This window comes from Rhinolophus ferrumequinum, chromosome 27, assembly GCF_004115265.2.
Source record: "Rhinolophus ferrumequinum isolate MPI-CBG mRhiFer1 chromosome 27, mRhiFer1_v1.p, whole genome shotgun sequence".
In the NCBI taxonomy this organism is placed as follows: Eukaryota; Metazoa; Chordata; class Mammalia; order Chiroptera; family Rhinolophidae; genus Rhinolophus; species Rhinolophus ferrumequinum.
Genome location: NC_046310.1, coordinates 26,825,720 through 26,846,703, shown reverse-complemented (window position 1 = coordinate 26,846,703; position 20,984 = coordinate 26,825,720). Strand labels below are relative to the sequence as shown.

The window sequence follows — 20,984 nt, the reverse complement described above, 5'->3', positions numbered from 1 at the left end:
TCTCAGCTTTTGTGTGGCCACTCCCAGGGACAGGTAACTCCGTGAAGTTCAACTTTTATTTCCCTTCGTGCACATTTTTCCTAAGGCAGTGATTCTCAGTGACCTGACACTGAGGCCACTGGGCCTGCCCTTTTCAACGACCATTCCCAATCAAAGCAATAAGATCATTACACTGACTGATGGAGGAAACGTCAACTCTCTGCGTGCTTTTCAGAATGGGGTTTAGAACAGCCTGGGCACATGAAGCCAGAGGACTTGCACGGCCGGGTGATGGTGGGTCCACAGAAAGCAGGGCTCTCGTCTACTGTCGACGAGACTGGACAAGGGCACAATATTTATCACAATTGAAAGTGCAGACCCTCTGATCCAGGAAGCTTACTTGTAAGTGTGTATATTTGCACAACACACACACACACACACACCACACACCCACACACACTGCAAATCTCAATGTTAGCTAAAGGTCTTTAATCAGGCTTAGCAATGCTATGCACGTTTCAGATAGTGGTCGATCCTGAGCGCTCATTAACAGTGCTGAGTTGCTGTTGTTAAAAGCAGTGTTCATCTTTTCCAAGGCTAGGCCTGAGCAGGAACTCACTGGTAGCGGGCACCTGCCATTAGTCTGCCCTTAGCCACATGGGGGACACAAGGGGGTCCGTTCTCCACAGGTCTGTCCTGTTTGGTAAGGACATTCTAAGCAAATTAGTAAGGCAGATGTAGGCAAAAAAAAAAATGATACCCATACCTCCTCTTCCAGGACATCACAAGCCAAGTGGACGCGGGACACGTCGACTCGATGAGGCCCCGGCTTTAACTTCTTGGATCGCAGGCTCCACAGCTTGATACAGGAGTTGTCGAAGCCCGCGGCGAGCAGCTTGCTGTCCGGGGAGATCTCGGCTGTGTTCAGCAGCTGCTCGGTGTTGTAGAAGGCGTAGAAACAGATGGTGGTGAGGGACGGAGGGCCGTCCTTGACGCGCCTTATGCTGTCCTGCAGGACAGCCAGGGCGGCCTCGTCATGCAGGACAGGCGCGGGCATGTCGGCCGGCTCCAGGCTGCTGCCCTCGCCTCGCGCGGCGCTGCCGCTGGCATAGAGCTGGTAATCTGTCCTCTTGGCAGGCTGCACATCCAGGTGGATATGCAAGGTGAGCACTTTGCAGAGCGCGGCGTTGTTGTCACTCTGGAGGTAGCGGACAAGGTAGTTGTAGCTGTCTTCTTGGAGGCGGACCACGTACTTGTTATCTAGGAAGGCGCGGAGCTTGAAGTTGGACAGTACGTCCTGGATGCTCTGTGTGGTTTGCAGCTGCTCGATGACGTCCTTCTGGCTGGCGTTGTGCAGAAACATCCCGTGGAAGCGGCTGTAGAAACTCTCCACCGTGCTCTTCGGACTGTTCTGGACCAGGGTGAGATGGAGGTAGACGAAGAGAGGGTACAGGAGGGGCATCACTTCGTGGCTATGCTGGGAGTCAGAATCTGAAATGAAAAGCGTGAGGGCTTTACCATCAGCAGAACCTCAAAGGACAACATGACCCTCCTGGGGGGCCCACCATCACATCACACTTGTCAGGACCCCGTTCCCTGAGGCTAGCGGTTGAACTCTAAGTCCAACAAAGAACTCTGGAAACTCAGACTCCATGTCTTTTGACTGAACAAGGAAGAGCATGTACTCTGAAGTCCAGCAAACTTGGCTGTGAACTTGGCCATAAAGAAGGCACTTGATGCCCAGAGAGTTAAGGGACTTGCCTAAGCCTCCACAATTCAGTAGCATGTACCCAGGTCCTCAAGGTTTAGTATTTTCCCCAATATATCAGTGCTTCTCGCATTGGGTACCTTAGACCTCTGAATGTCTGCAGTTATATTTTCAGGGGACTCAGAGTTCTTCACAGAAACATTTTAACTTGACGATCATTTAAAAAACAATGAACACAAGTATATTAAGAATTATGTGGAATGCCATTTAGCAAGTAAGTACTGACATGGTTTTACCGCTCTATCTTGTTTTGTGATGACTTTTGGCATTCATCACCTACAGAAATGTCAAAGCACTTATTTTATGGGGTCATTAACACGTCTGGCTACCCAGGTTGGCATGTCCTAATGCTAAGATGACAACATTCAGGGGCGGCCAGATGGCTCAGGTGGTTAGAGCACGAACTCTCAACAACAGGGTTGCCAGTTCGATTCCCACATGGGATGGTGGGCTGCACCCTCCACAACTAGATTGAAGACAACGAGCTGCCGCTGAGCTTCCGAAGGGGTGGTCAGATGGCTCAGTTGGTTTAGAGTGTGAGCTCTCAACAACAAGGTTGCTGGTTCAATTCCCACATGGGATGGTGGGCTGCGCCCCCTACAACTAAAGATTGAAAACGGTGATTGGACTTGGAGCTGAGCTGCACCCTCCACAACTAGACTGAAGGACTGATGGGCCCTGGAGAAACACACTGTTCCCCAATATTCCCCAATAAAATTTAAAAAACAAAAAACAAAAAAAACCCACAAAAAACCTTAACTTAAAAAAAAAAATGACAACATTCATTCATAATTTGCCCATATCTGTCAGTGCATTCATTTTGATTTTGTTGATTAAAGAGTAAAACTTCTCTTTTGCAGTGTTAAGTTACAAACAAGACATTTTTATGTTATTAAGCCTAAACCTTTTACTAGTTTGAGACTTTAACAACATGAAACTATGTGACAAAGAATGTTCAAAAAAGTGTACAGCTTTGACATGGGCTAATGAGAAAGGCTCAGGTGTGTGTGACACGTAAATAAGTGTGTGGGGGGGTAGACAGCGAGCTGTGAGGGAGCCAAGGCTTCCCAGTCATTCAGAGCCCAGTGGTGGGAGCAGGACCATTGCAGGCACAGCACCTTTGGGAGACGACTGAAAACCAGCCTGTGCCACGGCCATCAGTGCCATCCCTGTGCCCACGCAGGCAGCAGACTGGTCTGGCCAAATCCATCCATCACTCCATTACTCACTCACTGTTAATTTGAACTTTATTGCTTTTGTAGTTTTTGCTTGTACTTTACTTGTAAATGAGTTTAGGTTTCATATTATTTCCGTCTATTATAGTATCATGTTGATAACATTTAAATAAAAAATGGTTTAGGTCAGCATTTGCCCTTCCGCTAGCATTTAGTTTTTTCATGAAGAGAAATCCATATATGGCTCTAGTCCTTAGAACACCTACTAATTTGATGATGATATCTCTGCTTAGTACCTTATTTTCTTCAGCACAGGTGAATTAACTGTATATGTGCATTTTAGAATAAAAGTGTCCCTACTTAAATACATATGTAGAAGATAAACTTAAATTACAATAATTCCATTGATCTGGAAGGTAAGGCTTACCGGCTACTCTGGGCTCCTTACGCGTCTGAGTCAACAGGCAAAGAAAGGAGTTACTGTGCTGGCTGGGGTGACGGGTCCTGACTCCTGAGGGGAAACTGGACTGCTAATCCCACAACGGAGGCAGGAAGAGTCTAGAATCCAGGAGACTTAGTGGAATCCGTTTCAATTTTTAGTTGTAGGGGCGCAGCCCACCATCCCATGTGGGAATTGAACCAGCAACCTTGTTGTTGAGAGCTCACACTCTAAACCAACTGAGCCATCCGGCCACCCCTTCGGAAGCTCAGCGGCAGCTCGTTGTCTTCAATCTAGTTGTGGAGGGCGCAGCCCACCATCCCATGTGGGAATCGAACTGGCAACCCTGTTGTTGAGAGTTCGCATTCTAACCAACTGAGCCATCTGGCCGCCCCTGAATGTTGTCATCGTAGCATTAGGACATGCCAACGTCTTAGTGGAATCCAGGTGTCACTCAGTGTCACCATCTCCTGTGGTTAAGGCCAATGGAAATTACAGCAACCTAATCCAGGCAGGACTAGCAGTGGCCCAGACCTCTCAGGAATGAAGGTTTGGGTCACCCACCCGGTAAGGAGCAGGACCAGGTGAGGCGCTTGCTGAAGACAAAAGGAACGCAGACGAGTAGTGGAAGAAGGTAGTTAAATATTAGCTATGACCACGTGACCAGGCGCAGGCCTGAGGACTGCGGCTGTCGTGTCGTCCTCCTTACTTTGTTAAGTTTGTGTGCATACGTGCTCTGTTTTCTTCCCTCTCCTATCCCCTTATCACGTCCCGTAAGTTATACTGACTTCATATTATAGTATTTAAGGAAGGGGATATCAGGAGAAGAGTAAACATCACTCAAAGACTTCGCTTCCTCTTCTGGGGCAGGGGTTACTGGGTTTTGGTTGTGCTCAGGAGAGCTGTGTTATGGCAAGTAGAATTACGGCCTTATTGTCTTTACATGGCGATTAAGTGTGGTTTAAGGAGATGAATATGGGTGCCAAGCTGACGGGGTAGACCTGGGAGGGTTCATTTTACGTTCACTTGGCTGGGCCTCGATACCCGGACATTTGGTCAAACACCATCCTGGGTGTGCTGTGAAGGAATCCTTGAGACGAGATTAGCATCGACATTAGCCGACTGTGAGGGAAGCAGACCCCCCGTGAGATGCGGGGCCTCCTCTGGTCAGTCGAAGGCCTCAGAGGACAGAGGCTGAGCCCCCTGAAGAACAGCGAATCCTGCCAAGATCGCCCTTGGACTTGAACGCAACTCCTCCCTGGCTTGCCAGCTGCTGGCCCGCCCTGTAGATTTATGACCTGCCAGTGTCCACAAGCACGTAAACCAATTCCTTAAAACAAACCTCTCTCTATGTATATCCTGTTGGTTCTGGTGGACGAAAAAAGGGTTTGTATGGAAAGGAACGTCACAGGGTGATCCGATCCTGAATTCCTAGGTGGGCAGGTCACGGTGGGTTGTCACGGCCCAGGCCTGTGATGTCTTTTGTGAGAGGTGTAAGCCAGCCCTGTCCACTGCTGTCATGTATCTCGGTCCACAACCTTTGAAGTGACCAAAGTAATACCCCTGAACAGAAGGGGTATTAACTCCTAAGAGCGCATATTTGTTACCCGCGCTGTGAGCCGTCCCCGCCTCGCTCTCCCATGTCATCTTCCTCACGTCCCCTCCTTAATTCCAAGTGCATAAAAGTAGCTGTGAACTGTCACTCTCGGGAGCATCTGAGATCTTGCTCCCCAGCATGTCGTCAGTTTGGCTCAAATAAACTCTTATAATTCTCTGCAGGTTTAGATATTTCTTACGTCAACATTCTATTTCTCTGGAGAATGCTGATTAACACAGACTTTGGTATTTCTTTAAATACTGTAATTCTTTAAAAGACCTCTGGAAAATTTCTTTGCCAAAATACTACTACTACTAATAAAAAAGACTCAATCCTTACTCATTAGACTTCTTGTATTCTATGGGGATGAAGGGTTGTTTTCAAGTCCTTAAAAATTTTAGTTTCAGGATTATATTCCAAATGAGAAACATTTTAATTTAGTAAGTTTAAGAAAAACCTAGCCATCGAGAAACAGGGACACACGCTTTAAAACTTACTGAAATTCACTGTTGTTTCAGCTCATAGTTTCAAAACTGCTTACTTTTCTTCCTTCTCTGAAGAGAACAGTATGTTGGGTAAAAAATATAATAAATTTCAATCAACACATTCTGTTCGTGGAACAAGGTGAAACTCACACATGTCTTAACTCTTTTACTCTTGTTCCCTTGCAATCATTACATATAGTTTATATATTTTACTGCAAGTGGACTTGCTTAAAACATTTCAAATTACAAAGGAACATATCCTCTGAAAAGTGTGCTTTTCCCTCCTTCCGTCAGTCCACCCACTGAACACGGAACGAACGAGACCTGCTGCTCCACTCTGCTGGTGGTAAACAAAAGAAACGTGGAGTTTCACGGAGTTTGCAGAGATGAGCAGTGAAAAGGACACTAAGTGAAACACACTGCGCTTGTCAGCTGCTTTCTCCTCGCTTCTCTGTAGGGCTGGGCCCCACTGACCATGACACCTGTCCTTTGTTTTGAAATGCCCGCCACACCACCTGGCGTGACTCTTCAACCCCCTGTACCCCCCCTTTTGGGCTCCTCACCCTCTCACTGCTCTAGTGCCCATATCACAGTAAAGAATGAACAGTGAGTGTGTGCCTCCTATGAGCCAGACGCGCTCCATCCATAACCGTGTCTCCTCTGTTCACCCCCCAGCAGCACACAGCCCGAGACAGGCTCAGCTCCTCCCTGCCTTGGCCAGCCTGCCCTGGGAGTCTGGCTGTGGAATCGAGACCCTGCCCCCACTTCCCGCCACACTCTCGAGTCCTGGTCCACATTCACCTCACTTCTCGGGGGCTGCTGGTCACCCGTCTTACAAAGCCTTTCCTAAACTGCTTTCAGACTAGCTTCACACCAGTGGTCGTCTCCATCATATAGGATGAGGTGCACACCTCTAGGCCTGGTGTCATCTCTCTCCTCCATCTGGCCCTAGTGCGTCTGGCTTTATCTCCAAGCTCAAAGCCCATTCTCAACAAAGCCAGTTCATTCACTGTTCCTGCACAAAGAGCCACCTCTGCCATCTCGCACTTTTGCTCATGTCTTTCCTCCTACTCCCTCTCCACAATTGACCGACACCCAGCCCACCTTACGAGCCCTACCTGCAACAGCCGGGCCTTCTCTGACACCCATCTAAGCACCTGCCCCTTTCATTCCAAGTGCAATTTCTGTGTACAGCGTTCAACAGCCGAGTCCACAATGGTCTGGGAAAACACTTCTACTATATTCAAGTTCAACTTTTATTTAAAAACTTTTACTTTTAGCCTTTTTATGTTCGGATTAGCTCCCAATTTAGATGAATGACTACATGTTATACTTTATCTTGGTGCTCAGGAAATACGGTTCATTGACTTGGTTGACTGTTCTTCAGAGACTGAGGGTAGAGAAAAATGTTCCAGGAAAAGCAGTCTGTAAGGAAAAACACATACTCACCTCTTCCAAATAATCTGTGACCAATGGATTAAAAAATTAAATTATAGACAATATAACAGACAACTTACTCAGTTTTGAAACAAGACACAAACTTGCAAAGGAAAAAGTTGATAGATTACAATTTATTGAAATGTAAAATTCTGGGCAAAGAACATTAAGAGATAAAATAAAGAGGGTACTGCATATTACGGAAAAAGCCTCAGCACCATCAAATACAAGGGGTAGACAGCTATTCTATTGTAAGAGCTCTGGCATATATGTAAGAAAAACATCAGGAGCCCAAAAGAAATAAATATGGTCAGAAAAGTTTGAATCAGGTAGTGAGCAATACACTTGGTTGTGTTACCTAGCCCGGCAGGTACTCAGTGCAAGATACAACTGTCGGCTGAATGAATGAAACACCAGCTTCCCCACCACCACAACGGTGGGAGATCTATCATGGAGAAATAATAATCGTGTTTAGAAAACTGAGGAAAATAACTCTCTAAGAACTGATTTAAAAATTTTAAAAACTGCTTAAAGCCTCAAAAACCAAAGTTAACCAACTATTTTTACTTATTAAAAATAACTCATTATCTCCAAGTTCTTGCTTATCTCTGAATGAAATCCTTCTTATAAATTAAACTTTTCTTTTTTTAACCTTAGTGGAGATAGAAAGCAGCTGACCACCGTTCTGAGATATTTAACATTCATATGATATGAGGATCTAAATGGAATTTCTTTCTTTCCAGTTTAAACATAATAGAATCTTTTTATTAAACACTTAATTTTAATGATTTTTTTTTTCATTTTTGTAACTATTTAACAGACTAGTCTCTACTTAGCAATTTCATCACTTAACAACTGTGACACTGATAAGATAACCACTCTCTAGGGTTTTATTTTTTAAACTTTATTTCCTATAATACTTTGGTCATTTTTCCCCAACCACAGAATATAGGAAATATGGATTCTTTTCTTTAAAATATTAACAATTATAGGATCAAGTAAAATTAGGACAATTTAAGAGTGTGTAAAACTAGGTATATTATTTTGTTTACATAATGACACCTATATATACCTTTACCATCAAAAATTATTAATCCAAGGATTGTTCAAATAAGGAAAGTAAATAAAACAACTTCAAAGTATTTTAACTATAGTGTCCCACTAACCAATACATGCTGATTACTCTCAGTCCTTTGAGGGCAGAGAAAGTTTCATATTTCCTACACCTCAAGTTGTTTTATATAAAGAAAATACTCAACAACACTGATTAATAATAACTAGAATCTATGCGGTCTTTCTTCCTGCAATCATCTTTCCAACATTAAAATTACAATCAGTCATCTTAGGGCTGGGTGAGTTCACTTGGTTTCTCCTTTGAATTGCCTTCTTCATGTCACATACGAGGATATAAAGACCCCAAAGAGGTCGAGGGACTCCATTTTAAAAGTCACACAGTGAGTCAGAAGAAGTGATTAGAACTCATGTCAACTGAGCTTTCAGCGGTCATTTCACCGCCCATAAACTGGTCTAAATTACAACTTCTAATTTTTTTGTCTTGCTGGTTCATGAGGACTACTGTCTTGCACTTTTGGAAATAAAGGGGAAAGACCATGTTGAGGTGTAGTATATTATTATTAGTGATATCACTGTACATTTCAAACACTCTGTATTAAGGGTATTTCTCTACGTGGCTGTTTAGCTTTCACACGAGTTGCAGTCACCGCAAAGGACGGGTAAGACACTGACTAAAACACCCAGAGCCTGAGCCCTTGCTAACAGTAACCTCGTAGCTTAGCTCTCTCAGAAATTCCAGCACACCGTAAGTGTGGCGGCAAGAACCCATCCCTGACACTACCCCTGGGACACAGCTGGACGTGAGGAAACGTGCACCACTCCTGCTCAGGAAGAAAAAGTCCCCCGTGCTGAGTACTTACCGGTGAGAAAATTCCGCAGTCGTCCAAACTGCACTTCGTATTGCTGGGGCTCTGCCTGGCAAGGAGCTGCGGACACCACGTTGGCACAACCAGACTCTGATTGGACTAAGGAGGAAAAGTACACAGACAGGATGAAAGAGCATTATTAGCGCGGTGTGGGGGCAGGATGGAGCGACGTGAGCGTGCGTCCAGAGCGAGGGACATGGTAGCAGGTCTGCAAAGCGTGTTGGGCTTCTGGTTCAATTTGCCAGGCTGATGACACACATCTATTTCCTCTCCCTCATGATACCCAAAAAAATGATAGCAGAGAAAGGAAAAGGTATAAATCACAAAATACATTAGTTGAAAATCACAAAATACATACTGTATTTTGCCATGTATAATGCACACTTTTTTACCCAAATTTGTGAAGGAAAAATAAGGATGCATATTATACATGGTAGTACTAATTCCATATCGATATAAATGTTTTTAATTCTTTTATTTATGCTTATGAGTTAAAAGTGTAACTCTAGAAATCAATAATGATATTGATATGCAAAATAATACCCTGGAATATGATAATCGGTTCTGTTGAACTTATGACAAACTTGCAACGATGAAGAGTTCTTGGCCTTCTAAGATGCGTAAATATTGTAAATTTGTTACCGGTACATAAAATTTCTTGTACCTTGCATCTGTTCTTGTATTTTGCAATTATTTGCTACGTAAAGTTTCTTGTACCATAATATGTTAAAAAAATAAATATTAAAATTCCTTTATAATACAAAAAAAAGTACCTAAATATAAACAAATAAAAATTTGAATTAAAGAATTAAAACGAAAGATTGTTTTTCCCGAAAGTTTGGACAAAAAAACGTGGGTGCACATTATACACAGGAGCGCATTATACACGGCAAAATATGGTAAATTCACGAGACTTCTCTGGAAGCGGCTGACCCCATGTTCCACCATTTTCCAAAGATGTGTCTTGCTGTGGGTCTATTTTCTACTACTATGCTGGGCATTCCATGGGCCCTTTCAATCTGGAAATTCATATCCTTCAGTTCTGAACATTTTCTTGAATCACAGTGTTGATTCTGTCCTACGTTCTCTTGCTGGCACTTGCACTATTTCAAGGTCAGAGCTCCTTAGGAGCTAGGATCACACCTTAGCTACCTGGAACTTTCCAGCACCTGGTCTACAGCAGATGTGCAGTAACTGTCTGCTGAACGAAGACATAATTATCAGATTCCTGGGCTAACTAAGAGGGCCTAGGACGGAGTCTAAGCACACTCACACTTCCTGCTGGGTTTCCAGGAACAGCAGTGGCTCTAAGAAGCCATCTAAGCTAAGACAGCTCAAAAGAGGGGAGCGTGGAAGTCTGTTCAATAGGGTTTGCCCTGTTTTCTGTCAACATCAGCACAGAATTACTGTCCCCAGGTCCTAATGAACGCAGGACAATAGGAGATTATTACACACTAAGGCCACGGTGGCCAGTCTGGAAGGCATTTTCCTGGCCCCGAGGAAGCCTCGCCGAGGAGGAACAATGAGGCATCTGTGACTCTAGTCCCAGTCCCTCCGCTGGCCCTATTTTCTGAAGGAAGAATGGAGTGGCTTCAAAGCTGAAGGATAAGAAGGCAGATGCGTGACTGAGCTTCTTTTACGGTCTCAGAGGGGTTGGGAACACTCTTTTGAGGCCACGCTCAGGTTTTTACTGTCCCATCACTCTTTTCTATGGCGATGGCAATGCCTCCTTTGAGCACAAGGGCCTGGGCCTTGGCTTTGAAGGCGATAAGACACCAGGGAGCTGCTGCTACCAGTGCGAAAGCCGGAGCTACTGAGGGTGGAGGGAGTGGTGGGAGACACTGGGAAAAGCAGCAGCACTTACGCGAACAGAGAGAAGGGTCCAGAGTGAGCAGATAAGAGGAACCAGGGCTGAGCTGGGGACTCCACACATACCCTCTGAAGAGGTTCATAATCACCCCAAAAACATGGCAGTGAAATTTTTCAACATCTCCAGCACGCAAATTCAATATAAGAAAACTATCACATAAAAACCTGAACCCACAAAATAGCCAAGTAACAATGATTTGTTATTCCAAATGGATTCAAAACAGAGTTTTAAAAAAATTCAATTTCAAAAGAAAGAACAAAAACCAAAAATGTAAAAAAATCTCAGGACCGCATCTATGTTACAATATCTGCAGCCACCAATCCCAGCCTGTCAGTCCCCAGTGTGCGAGGCTCCGGGCAGGACGGGGCGTGTGTAAGAGGGGAACTACACGGAATGGTTTACAGAGGAAAAGGCCGCACACTCCCAGGTACAGATGAAGTCACTCAGCGCTGTGACGAGGGCGCTCCACAAGTGGCACCTGTGCCTGGCTCTGAAGCCAGCCGGTATCGGGGCACACGGGCCCGGAGACTGCTCTGTACACGCCACCTCCAGAGACAAGCCCTTTCGCCTGGGCCTCGACACGAATGCTGCCGCTCGCCCTGGGAGCGGTCCCCACGCCAGTTACCTGTGAGGTTGGTGGCCATCTCCTCAGCAGTCTGTGACAGCCGCAGTCCTTGCTTCAGGGGCCCATCTGAGTCTACGTACTGCCGACGTTTGAGGTAGCAGGACACTGCCATCTGAATGTGCTCGGCGCGTACTCGTTTCATGACCTGGGGGGACCACAGAGCTGTAAGGGTCAGGAGCACATGCGACCAGAGCAGGTCCACAGACGGCAAAATAATAGAGGCCAGCCACGCGGCGAGTTAAGTGGCGTAGTTAAGACGCAGAACTAAGTTCCTTAGCTATTTTCCCAATGACAATACAGCCAACGTCAATTATGGAAAGTAGGAATATCATAGGTAATAAACCTTACAGATCACCCCCAAACTTCATTTAGGTTAGTGGGCCTTCTCAGTAGAGATGCAAACAAAGCCCACAAGGCCAGTGGAATGTCAGGGCCTTCCATTTCTCCTGCCCACTGGCAGAAAGAGGTGTTAATAGCAGCGAGCCAGCCAAAAAAGCAGGCAGGAGGCAGCAGAAAATCAAAGACCTGAAAATTCAGAAACTGGACAAATAGAGGTTGAGAAAGTGAGAAGTTAATCACGGGGAAAGGAATGCTGTGTTTTTTTTCTTAATAGTCTGGAAAAGGCTGCCAGCACTAAGTCAAGGATTTGAGCAATGTGTTTTCATTTTGCTCGTATTATTTACCTCTTTCACTCTTTATTTGTAACCACAAGTACAGAAAAGTATCAACATGGTAAGAGGGTATGTGTATGTGTTAGAACATGTCTCATGACTTCTTGTAAGAAAGGAGAGGAAAGTGGTAGGATGTATTCAACAGGGATAAATTCCTTTTGATAATTCAAGCTAATTTGAGGGTTCCCCCTGCAAATGACTATTTTCCTTGACTACTAAACTTATTCTCAAAATGACAGGACCCCTGATATTGCCATGGACCTCAAACACTATTTTGTCAGAAGGAAAGACCAGTGACAGAGGGGTGAATTTTCTTGGTTCATTTCTGTCATGTAAAATATATTTTCCCCTTCAAGATCAAAACATGGTGACCATTTGGAAATGCACGCAATGCTACCCATACATGTGATTGTCCCCAGCAAGAGAACATTCTTGAATCAAGGGTTCCCCTTTTTTTGGGGGGAGGGGATGATCTGCTTTTGATAATTTATTTGGGTGTATTTAAGTTTTCAGTATCAATTACATGCACTGGCCTCCTCTGTGATTTCCTCCACTCTTTTTTAAGATCTTAAATCCCCCCTTTCCATAAATCTGTTATTTTCTTTAAACTTTAATGATATATGTTTTTATCTAATTTTTAGTCATCCACCATTTCTTTTTAGTGTAGGATATGTGGTGAAGAACCAAACGTTTTACCCAGAAACTGTAGCAAACAAATTGTTCCAACGTCATTTGCAAATAATCTTTCTGAACTGATTTGTGGTAGCCCCTCTAAAATATCCTCTGAAATCTACTTTCAAGTCCCTAAAAGTCATACAACAGAGCAAATAGTGAAGGCTGGAGACACCCACAAATATATGCAAATGTAAAATATTAGTACATCATAAACATGTTATTTTAAGCTATGTATATAAAGACTATATTATCTATGCATTTCATTTCTGGATTACCAAAGAGAGTATAAATTATTTCTTTAAAAAGAGGGGTACCTGGGCTGAGATGTTGAGATTCCATGATACAATGAAACACTCATGAATTTCCCAATACTTAACCATCTTTTCACTGTGGAACTTGCCCCACTTCGTTATGGTGTTCTAGTCTTTCACTGTACTGACAACTTAGATTATGTTTGAATACAGATTTTTAAATTGATAATATAAGGATTCTGATACATTGATTGTGGGGATCCCTGCCCTAAGCATTTCTGTCCATCATGAAGACAGATAATTGCTTCTTTGTGGTTGTTAATAAGCATTCCTATATCAGGTTGTATCAGTGACCCTCCATGGTTCTAACCTGGCTACACATAAGAATCTTGTATGTGAGCGCGCGCGCGCGTATGTGTGTGTGTGTAAATAATTGCAGCCCTGGAGATTCTGATTCAATGTTATATTTAGAGAAAAAGAATGAAATGCATACAGAGACTGCGACAGTACTGCCCTTTCCCAATTTGGCTCAAAGTCAGGACTAGTCAATCCAACCAGCTCTGCTTCCCCCAACCCCCACTCCTTGCTAAAGCTGCTTTTAATCGAACTTCAAGAGCTCTTAGTCTCCAAACTCTTCCAAAGCAGCCTGATTCCTTGTATTTTAGCTGAGACTAAAACTTTTCCAGATTTCCTACTGCCAATCTCCTGTTGCCATGGGAATGCATGCTTGTATCAATGTGTGTCCCTTAGTGTTCCAAATAAGATGGGAGTACGAGATCACCTCTCTAACGGGAAAAACCAGGCATGTGAAAGACACAGGATAACTGACAAAGAGAGAAGGGGCCCTGCAATCACAGTGGAAGAGGAAAGTCATGAAGGAGCAAACAGAAAGGAGGGCGATGAACAACAGTAAATACTGGCCACGTTTGGGATTGCTAGAAACTAGTTTGTAAATACTAATTCTAACAAGTTTGCCCCAACTAGTTGCCCCACAGGCGGTCTCTTTGGGTCCAAACCAGCATTTATGACAAAGGAGCTTCCCTGGGGGAGGCAGTGAACCAGCTGTAGGGCCCAGGACCTTCAGGGCAGGAATGCTGGCATTAACTCTCTTTCACAGCCACACGCAGCTGAAATACCAGAGACATGATCCAATCCACTTAACTGGATTTGATTCCAAAGCACACATATTTCAAGTGAAATAAATAGTTAATGGAAAGAGTTTTGCAGAGAAGTCAGTCCCCCTCCTGGCTGACTTCCATAGCCCTAACACTCATAAATGGACACATGAAAAACAGAAACTTCCTATAGTAATACACCTGTCTCCTGAGCGACTCAGACATGAGACCGGCCTGCACAATTTCAGATTACCTGCTGAGCTTTTCCCACAATTATAAAAATCTTTTAAACTTAAATTGAGTTTGGATACAATTACATCTTTGTTAAAATTTTAGGATTTCTCTTAATTTTCAATTTATATACACTATCTTAACTTTTAAAGGTAAAAATATATGATCACATACCTTTTTCTTTATGTCACATTAGTAGTATTTCTGGAATTTAAAATGCAGGTTCTGACACAATGTATCTCTCATGTACCAATGGTGGCCTACTGTTTAACTAATACTGCAACAAGTTGCTATATAATATCAGGACATGATTATTTTCCTGTTTCAAAGTAACAACCGTGCAGGCAAAACCACAGCCACACTCCTAATATTTAACTACAGAAATTGGGGGCTGCATAGACACGGAAACCAGGCACAGTCCTAAGATGACTGTAACAAGGGGCTGCAGCTGATTAAGTCTCCTCCCTCTTCACGGCTCCTAGGCCCACGCGTCCGTATTCGAATGTATACGGTGGGTGAGGGGTGCTTGGAGAGACACTCCAGTCCAACACTTCACGCTGTACACCAGGCAAGTCCGAGAAATGCCATAGAGCACTGTATAGACAGTGCCCCCCGGACCGGAGGTGGCAGCTTTGAGTATGGGTGACTTCAAAACAGATTCAGCAAACTCACCGCCACCTTGCTCAAAATCAGCTCCCCCACTGACTATACTGACAGGTAGCTAGGTGGGTTTTTTTTTTAAAAGTAAATGCATTTTTTTCCAATTGTAAATTTGTGCTTTAAAACATTAAAAATTATTTTATATTTTTGTTAAATGAGATGGCATGTAAAGTGCCTAGTAGGCACTCAAATATTGCGTCTCTTCTTTTTACTTTCAGTAGTCTAAATGGTTGAAATAGCTATCAAAAGGTCATTCTAAGTAGGACCTAAAAATGTAAGCCTTTTCACGAATCATCCTGATAACGTGTATTCAATTAGCTTTGAGAAAATATAAACCAAAGAAGAAACTAAATGAGCCGTCCTTCTCAGTGTCAGTCATACCTCACGGAATTGTAACACTATGGTGGCAATCCACAGTCGGTCTGCTCAAGCACACACTGCCCTGCACACATGTGCTCCAGGAGTCCCGCTTTCCCTCACGGTGCCCTGGCACATGAGTGTGGCTCGCAGCTGGGGCTCAACATTCAAAGTAGAACCTGGGGGTTTTTTGGGAAGCAGAAATCATACAACCAGGCAGACAGATGCCATAGAAATTGATTTTCTCCAGCATCACCCAGGACCTCTGTGATATCCCAGAAGTCTTTTCTCCCCTGCAGCTTCCCACCTGCAGCATTCCAAACCCGCAGTCACCTCACCCAGCCCGAGACCTGCTTCCGACTCACTGGGCTATTAAGTAGGACGTGGGATTCCTCAACACTGGCCAAATCTGGCAGTCACTTTCCCACACTATTCTCCATGCCTCTTTCCTTGAAACGCCCTCTCTCGGTGGCTCCCCCCTGTAAGCGTGCCTCTGGCTCCCTCTCTTCTGTTCCTGGTCTGCCTCTCACTCTTCATATTCCCTGCCTACCTCAGTGCCCTGTGACCTCAAGAAGGATGCAGTCTCCAGGTCACCTTCCTGAGCTCAAGACTAATAAGACTTTGCTAGCAGGATGTTGCAAATATCGGAAATTCAAAGTGCTCAAATTTATGTTCCTTCAAAGCCTCTTCCTTGTAGTTGTCCTATGGTGTCATCAGCCACCATGAAAGCAAAATTCCCAGTCACCGTCTTACGATTCCTCATCTTCCTCTCACTTCTCTAAGTGGCCACCAGCGCCGTCTATTCCACAGAAGACTCTTCTCTTCCCTGTTGGAGCCACTGCTGCTACCCTCCTCATTGCTGCTGTCTGACAGCACAAATCACTTCGGAACCGGGCTATTCCAATATCCTCCCACCTCTAGCCCCACTTCAAACCATGCTTTAAATGCAACCAGAGTAAAAGGCAAATCTGATTACGCTGCTCCCAGGCTTAAAATCTGCCCTCCACCCGTGGTGCAGGCCGACCACTCCTGCCATCACCGCGCCGCAGTCCCCTGACAGATGGAGAGTTCCCTGGGACAGGGACTTTCCCATCTCTGAAACCCACATTAAAAATAAAGCGAGTGCTGTTTATCTTCGTTTGGAATTGACAACTTACTTTAAGGTCATACTTCTCTGGATTTTTTATGAACTGAAAAAGCCAGAAATACCTGATTCCTATTTTAATACTGTTTGACGGCACAAATTATTTCTGTACAAAACCTCGTTAACCTGGAAGAGTACAGCGCGATCTACAGAACGGAAATCTACATTTACTGTGTTTCGACTCCATGAAGAAAACCTCCACGTTTGCTCTATTTGCAAACACCACGGGAGACAGAAGGAACAGGACGTTTTGCTCTCAGAGAATAAGGGAGAATATGTTTTCCTATATTTATCATTCTGAATTCAGAATGCAAGTGAGGATTCAGAGATGCTTTAATGACATTAAAGTGAGAGAGGGAGGGAGGGAAGCAGGGAGGGAGAGAGAGAGAAAGAGAAACAGAGAGAGAGAGAGAGAGAGAGAAAGAGAGAGAGAGAGAGAGAGAGGAATGACGTTCAATTTTTCATTCTACAATAGTGCTATCTGACAGACCTTTCTGCAATGACAGAAACGTTCCAGGTCTACACTGTCCAGTATGGTGGCCACCAAAGAGCTACTGTAACCAAGGAACTGAGCTCTTAATTTTAATTAAATGAAAAAACTACATGTGTCTGATGGTTACTGTCTGGACAACAGCTCTAGAGCACAGCATGACTTGTGAAAGCATCAGCACCTTAGCTTAACAATGTTAACTCACAAAGTTTCACAAAACACTTCTGATTACTAAATTACCAAATCTCCAAATGTTAGTACTTTGTTAGTAAAAACAGAGCTACCTTTATTAACAAACATTGTAAGGTTACTATAATAGTACACAGATACGTTTCAATAAATCTTCCCAGAAGGACATCTTATTAGATTCCCAAACAAAGTATTATGAATGGAGGTTCTCTATAGGGTTTTCTAAACCTTGCCAGTACACATTCTTTAAACCGTCTCAAGGTTAAAAAATGACACAGGAAAGGGAATTTGCTTCAGCAGAGCAACAGAGCAGCAGTTAATTTCTGTAAAATGTCCAAGAAAAGGTAAGTTCAAACCTACGACAACTTTACCCTTGCAATGAGAAAATCAAAAAGAAAATTTGTTTGGGGTGGCTCAGTTGGTTAGAGTGCGAGCTCTCAACAACAAGGCTGCTGGTTCCATCCATGGGAGGGTGGGCTGTGCCGCCTGCAACTGAAGATTGAGAACGGTGAGTGGAGTAGGAGCTGAGCTGCGCCCTCCACAACTAGATTGAAGGACAACGACTTGGAGCTGATGGGCCCTGGAGAAACACTGTTCCCCAATATTCCCCAATAAATCTTTTTTTAAAAAAAAGAAAGAAAAAGACAATTTGTTTAACTTAAAAAAAACCACGTTTATGATTGTAGACAAAATAGTCAAATGTCTGTTTATAATCTTTAATTTATTAATTTACATATATGTATTTAAAATAGATCATATAAGGCACTATGTATATCAATTCATGAAACAAATTTACTCCAACTATTTACTTCCAACATCAGTGTCTCTCTGGTCCCCTGAGGCCCTCTGAATCGTCAAATTCCATTTTCCAGAGCACACCACCCTTGCATCTACCAAATCAGCTACAACAGAGCATTTCTTGAATCCACATGTGATACTCTCACTGGAAATCTCAACCCATGCCATCAATACCCATTCAGGCAGGCACAACTTTTTTCATTCATCACTGACTGTATTGATTGTATAAACATCCCAAAGCGGCATTGACTGAGGTGGTTTTTAGCCCAATATGTATTTACCAAACAGTGTCTTGTTCGAAATAGAGTCATTGAGAGGCTTCAACATGTGGTGACGCCTTCTTTTCAGAGGGACACTTGTCTTATAATCAGGCATATCCAGTATACACTTGAAGATAATTTTTAAGAGTTAAGGCTGCCTGGAATTATCTAAGGGTTTCTTCATGACTTCTCTAAGTGCTCCCTGAGCTTCCAGTTTGGGATTAAAATGCCTATCCTTTTGGAGTCACAGGTAGCCACGAAGCTGCCAGGACAAGTGGATGGGTCTCCCCTACTTTCACTCCAATCTCACACTCCGCAGGCATTATCTTTCCAGAAAGCTAATGTGATGTCATCTGTGCTCAGCTTAAAAACTTCCTATTGCTTCCACCAGCATGGAGGGTAATGTCAAGGTTCCTCTGAGCGGCCTTTGTTCACCTACCTGCTGGGTGCCGCCCGTCTTCTCACTCCAGGGGCTCCGTAACTGACGGCATCCCCACACTGGTTCAGCTAAATACTACTCATGCTTCCCAGTTCAGCTCACCTGAGCCATCTCTCTCCTCCAGAAGCTTCACTGAATTCGGCCTCTCCACCCACTGAACCCAGGGCCAAACTTCTATCACAGCACTCACCACACTATTTGTTTCCTCCGTTACCATGATCAATACCTAACACTTATGAGTGTGTACCACTGGTAAGGAACCATCTCAAGTTTGTACCTCACCGCAGGGTCTGAGCTCTCACCCTGTGGTGTCCTGCTGCTCTAAGGGTACTCCATGAGATCAGGGCTCCCTAGGCACACAAGTGAAGGCTTACCAGATGCTTGGAGAGAGAGTAATCAGAACAGTCACTACCTGAGAAGCTGTCACACGAAGAGAGGCTGCAAACTTGACTTCCAGTACTGTCCACTGAGTAATGCTGCTTCAACAGAGGATCCCCAGGGCTCCATTCCAGCTAAAGCAAATAGTAAGAACAAAATCCTGTCCCTTTCTCCAGAGGTATCTGTCATATGTTTGCAAAACTAAAAACCAAGAACCAGTTACTGAGCAGCTAAGTAAGGCCCTTACTGAGTTTCAGTACGCCAGAAGCACACAGAAACCTCACGTTTAGAGGCAGGAACAACAAAACTATTCCAACACACACTAATCAGAAAGAAAAATGCTCAGGGCAAGCCCACATTTTGGTTTTCTAGTTGAACACTGATTTTCAAGGTAGGACGAATTTGTAATTCGTAAAGAAAATCTAATACAAAAAGTTTAGGCCTACAAAGAACCTAGAAAACATTTTAACAAAAAGGAAGCTACAGTATCTAGTAGTTAATATTTACAGAATGCTTTCTATATGTCAGGTATTTTCACATAGCCTTTAAAAGCTCCACTTTTATCGGCCATTACTCCATTTTACAGAGGAGGAAACGAAGGCTCCCAGAGGTTACAAATAGTTACAAGGTTTCAACCTCAGGTCTCTGTAGTTACCAAAACCCACGCGCTACACTAACTTTCTCTAGTTTAAAGGAGTGCCACTAGCTCCCTTTCCTGCTCCCATTTTCAAGCAGGGCTGTGACCACGGTGGGGGATCACGGCGGCGTCCTCCCCTCACCCCACAACTCAGGTATATGACACACTTGTATCACCTAACAGAAGACAAGCTCTGCCCTTACTGTTCTTCCCAACACAGCACCCAAAGTCTTGTTAGCCAGAGTTGCCAGTCCAAGATTTCAATCCTCACGGTCAGAGTTTAGTTAATTTAAGACGAGTGCCGCATGGGATCGCACTTACCTTTTGATCCTAGAACCATACGTGCCGCGAGATCCGCGTTATAAGGACACTTTCGCAACTGATGGGAGAACCGCAGAAAGCTTTCCTGCACTCCGCTTCCGCTAAATCTAAAACGACACCACTATTCTAATCGTCAAGTCACTTCAGACCAACGCCTCCTCTAGTCCATTTTCAAAGCCCTGGAGCCTGCCGAGTGCCGCCGAAGCGCGCAACTCTCTCTCCGCTGTCAAGGGTTAAAGCCCCTCGCAGGCAGCCTGGCAGGTCGGTGCCCTGCAGCACAACTACTCAAGTCGAGATCTCCTGCCCCCTGTCACACGCAGAGCTCGATTTCACACCCAGCCACCCACAATCACCATGTGCGAAGTTTAATCTTGAGTTCGGCCAGAAGACATTTCCTTTTTCCTTCAATGAAAAAGATTTGGAGCTGTGCCCCCGCCCGGCTGCCCAGCGCTCAGGAGCCCTCCCGCCCGGGCCCGAAGCCGCCGGGCGGACCCACCCCGCGCGGGAACGCGGAGCACCTCGGGGTGCAGCCGCCGACTGCAGGCCACGCCGCCCGCGGCCGCCCGGGACTCGCAGGCCGAGGGGGAGGCGCGCCCGCGCACGGCCGGCCCCGCCCGCCCCGCCCCCACCGCCCGCCGGCGGGAGCTGGGGCGCGCGCCCCGCCTAGGCCTCGCCGCGCGCCGCCGCCCGCGCGCCCCCGCCGTCCCGGCACCGCCGCCCGCGCGCGCTCGGCTCGCGACCCCCTCCCGGCCCTCCGTGCCCGCGCGCCCCGCACTCACTGAACATCCCAGGCGGCTCCGGCGTCCCCCGCCGCCGCCCCCGGGATCGGGTCGCTTCCGCCTCCGTCGTCTCTGCGGCAGGGTCTCGCTCCCACGGCCGGCTCAGCCGGGCCCCCGCGCCCCGCGCCCCGCCGCCCCAGCCGCGGCTCTGGGCGGCCGCTCCATGACTGACTGACACGGAGCGGGCCGCGGGCTGGGCCGGCCCGGCCTCCGACGCGCAACCGTCTCCGCCAATGGGCGAGGCGCCTCGGCGCTCTGCTGGCGATGCCTGGCG

The 20,984-nt window shown here is 45.3% G+C and overlaps 1 protein-coding gene across 4 annotated transcripts in view; it reads right to left on the bottom strand.

Moving 5' to 3' along the window:
• TAF5L (TATA-box binding protein associated factor 5 like) overlaps nucleotides 1-20,912 on the bottom strand; it is a 29,879-nt gene extending 8,967 nt beyond the window's left edge. The window contains exons 1-5 of one of the 4 annotated variants that reach the window (XM_033099613.1): nucleotides 20,711-20,912; nucleotides 19,932-20,038; nucleotides 11,316-11,460; nucleotides 8,815-8,919; nucleotides 746-1,470 (exon numbers count right to left, since the gene is read on the bottom strand). In XM_033099613.1, coding sequence (XP_032955504.1) covers nucleotides 746-1,470; nucleotides 8,815-8,919; nucleotides 11,316-11,457 — 972 coding nt within the window. In that variant the 5' untranslated portion in view covers nucleotides 11,458-11,460; nucleotides 19,932-20,038; nucleotides 20,711-20,912. Of the gene's footprint in view, nucleotides 1-745; nucleotides 1,471-8,814; nucleotides 8,920-11,315; nucleotides 11,461-17,469; nucleotides 17,506-19,931; nucleotides 20,477-20,710 lie in introns of those variants that run through there. The other 3 variants (XM_033099611.1, XM_033099612.1, XM_033099614.1) reach the window with 3 other exon arrangements.
• Between the last annotated feature and the right edge of the window lie 72 nt (nucleotides 20,913-20,984).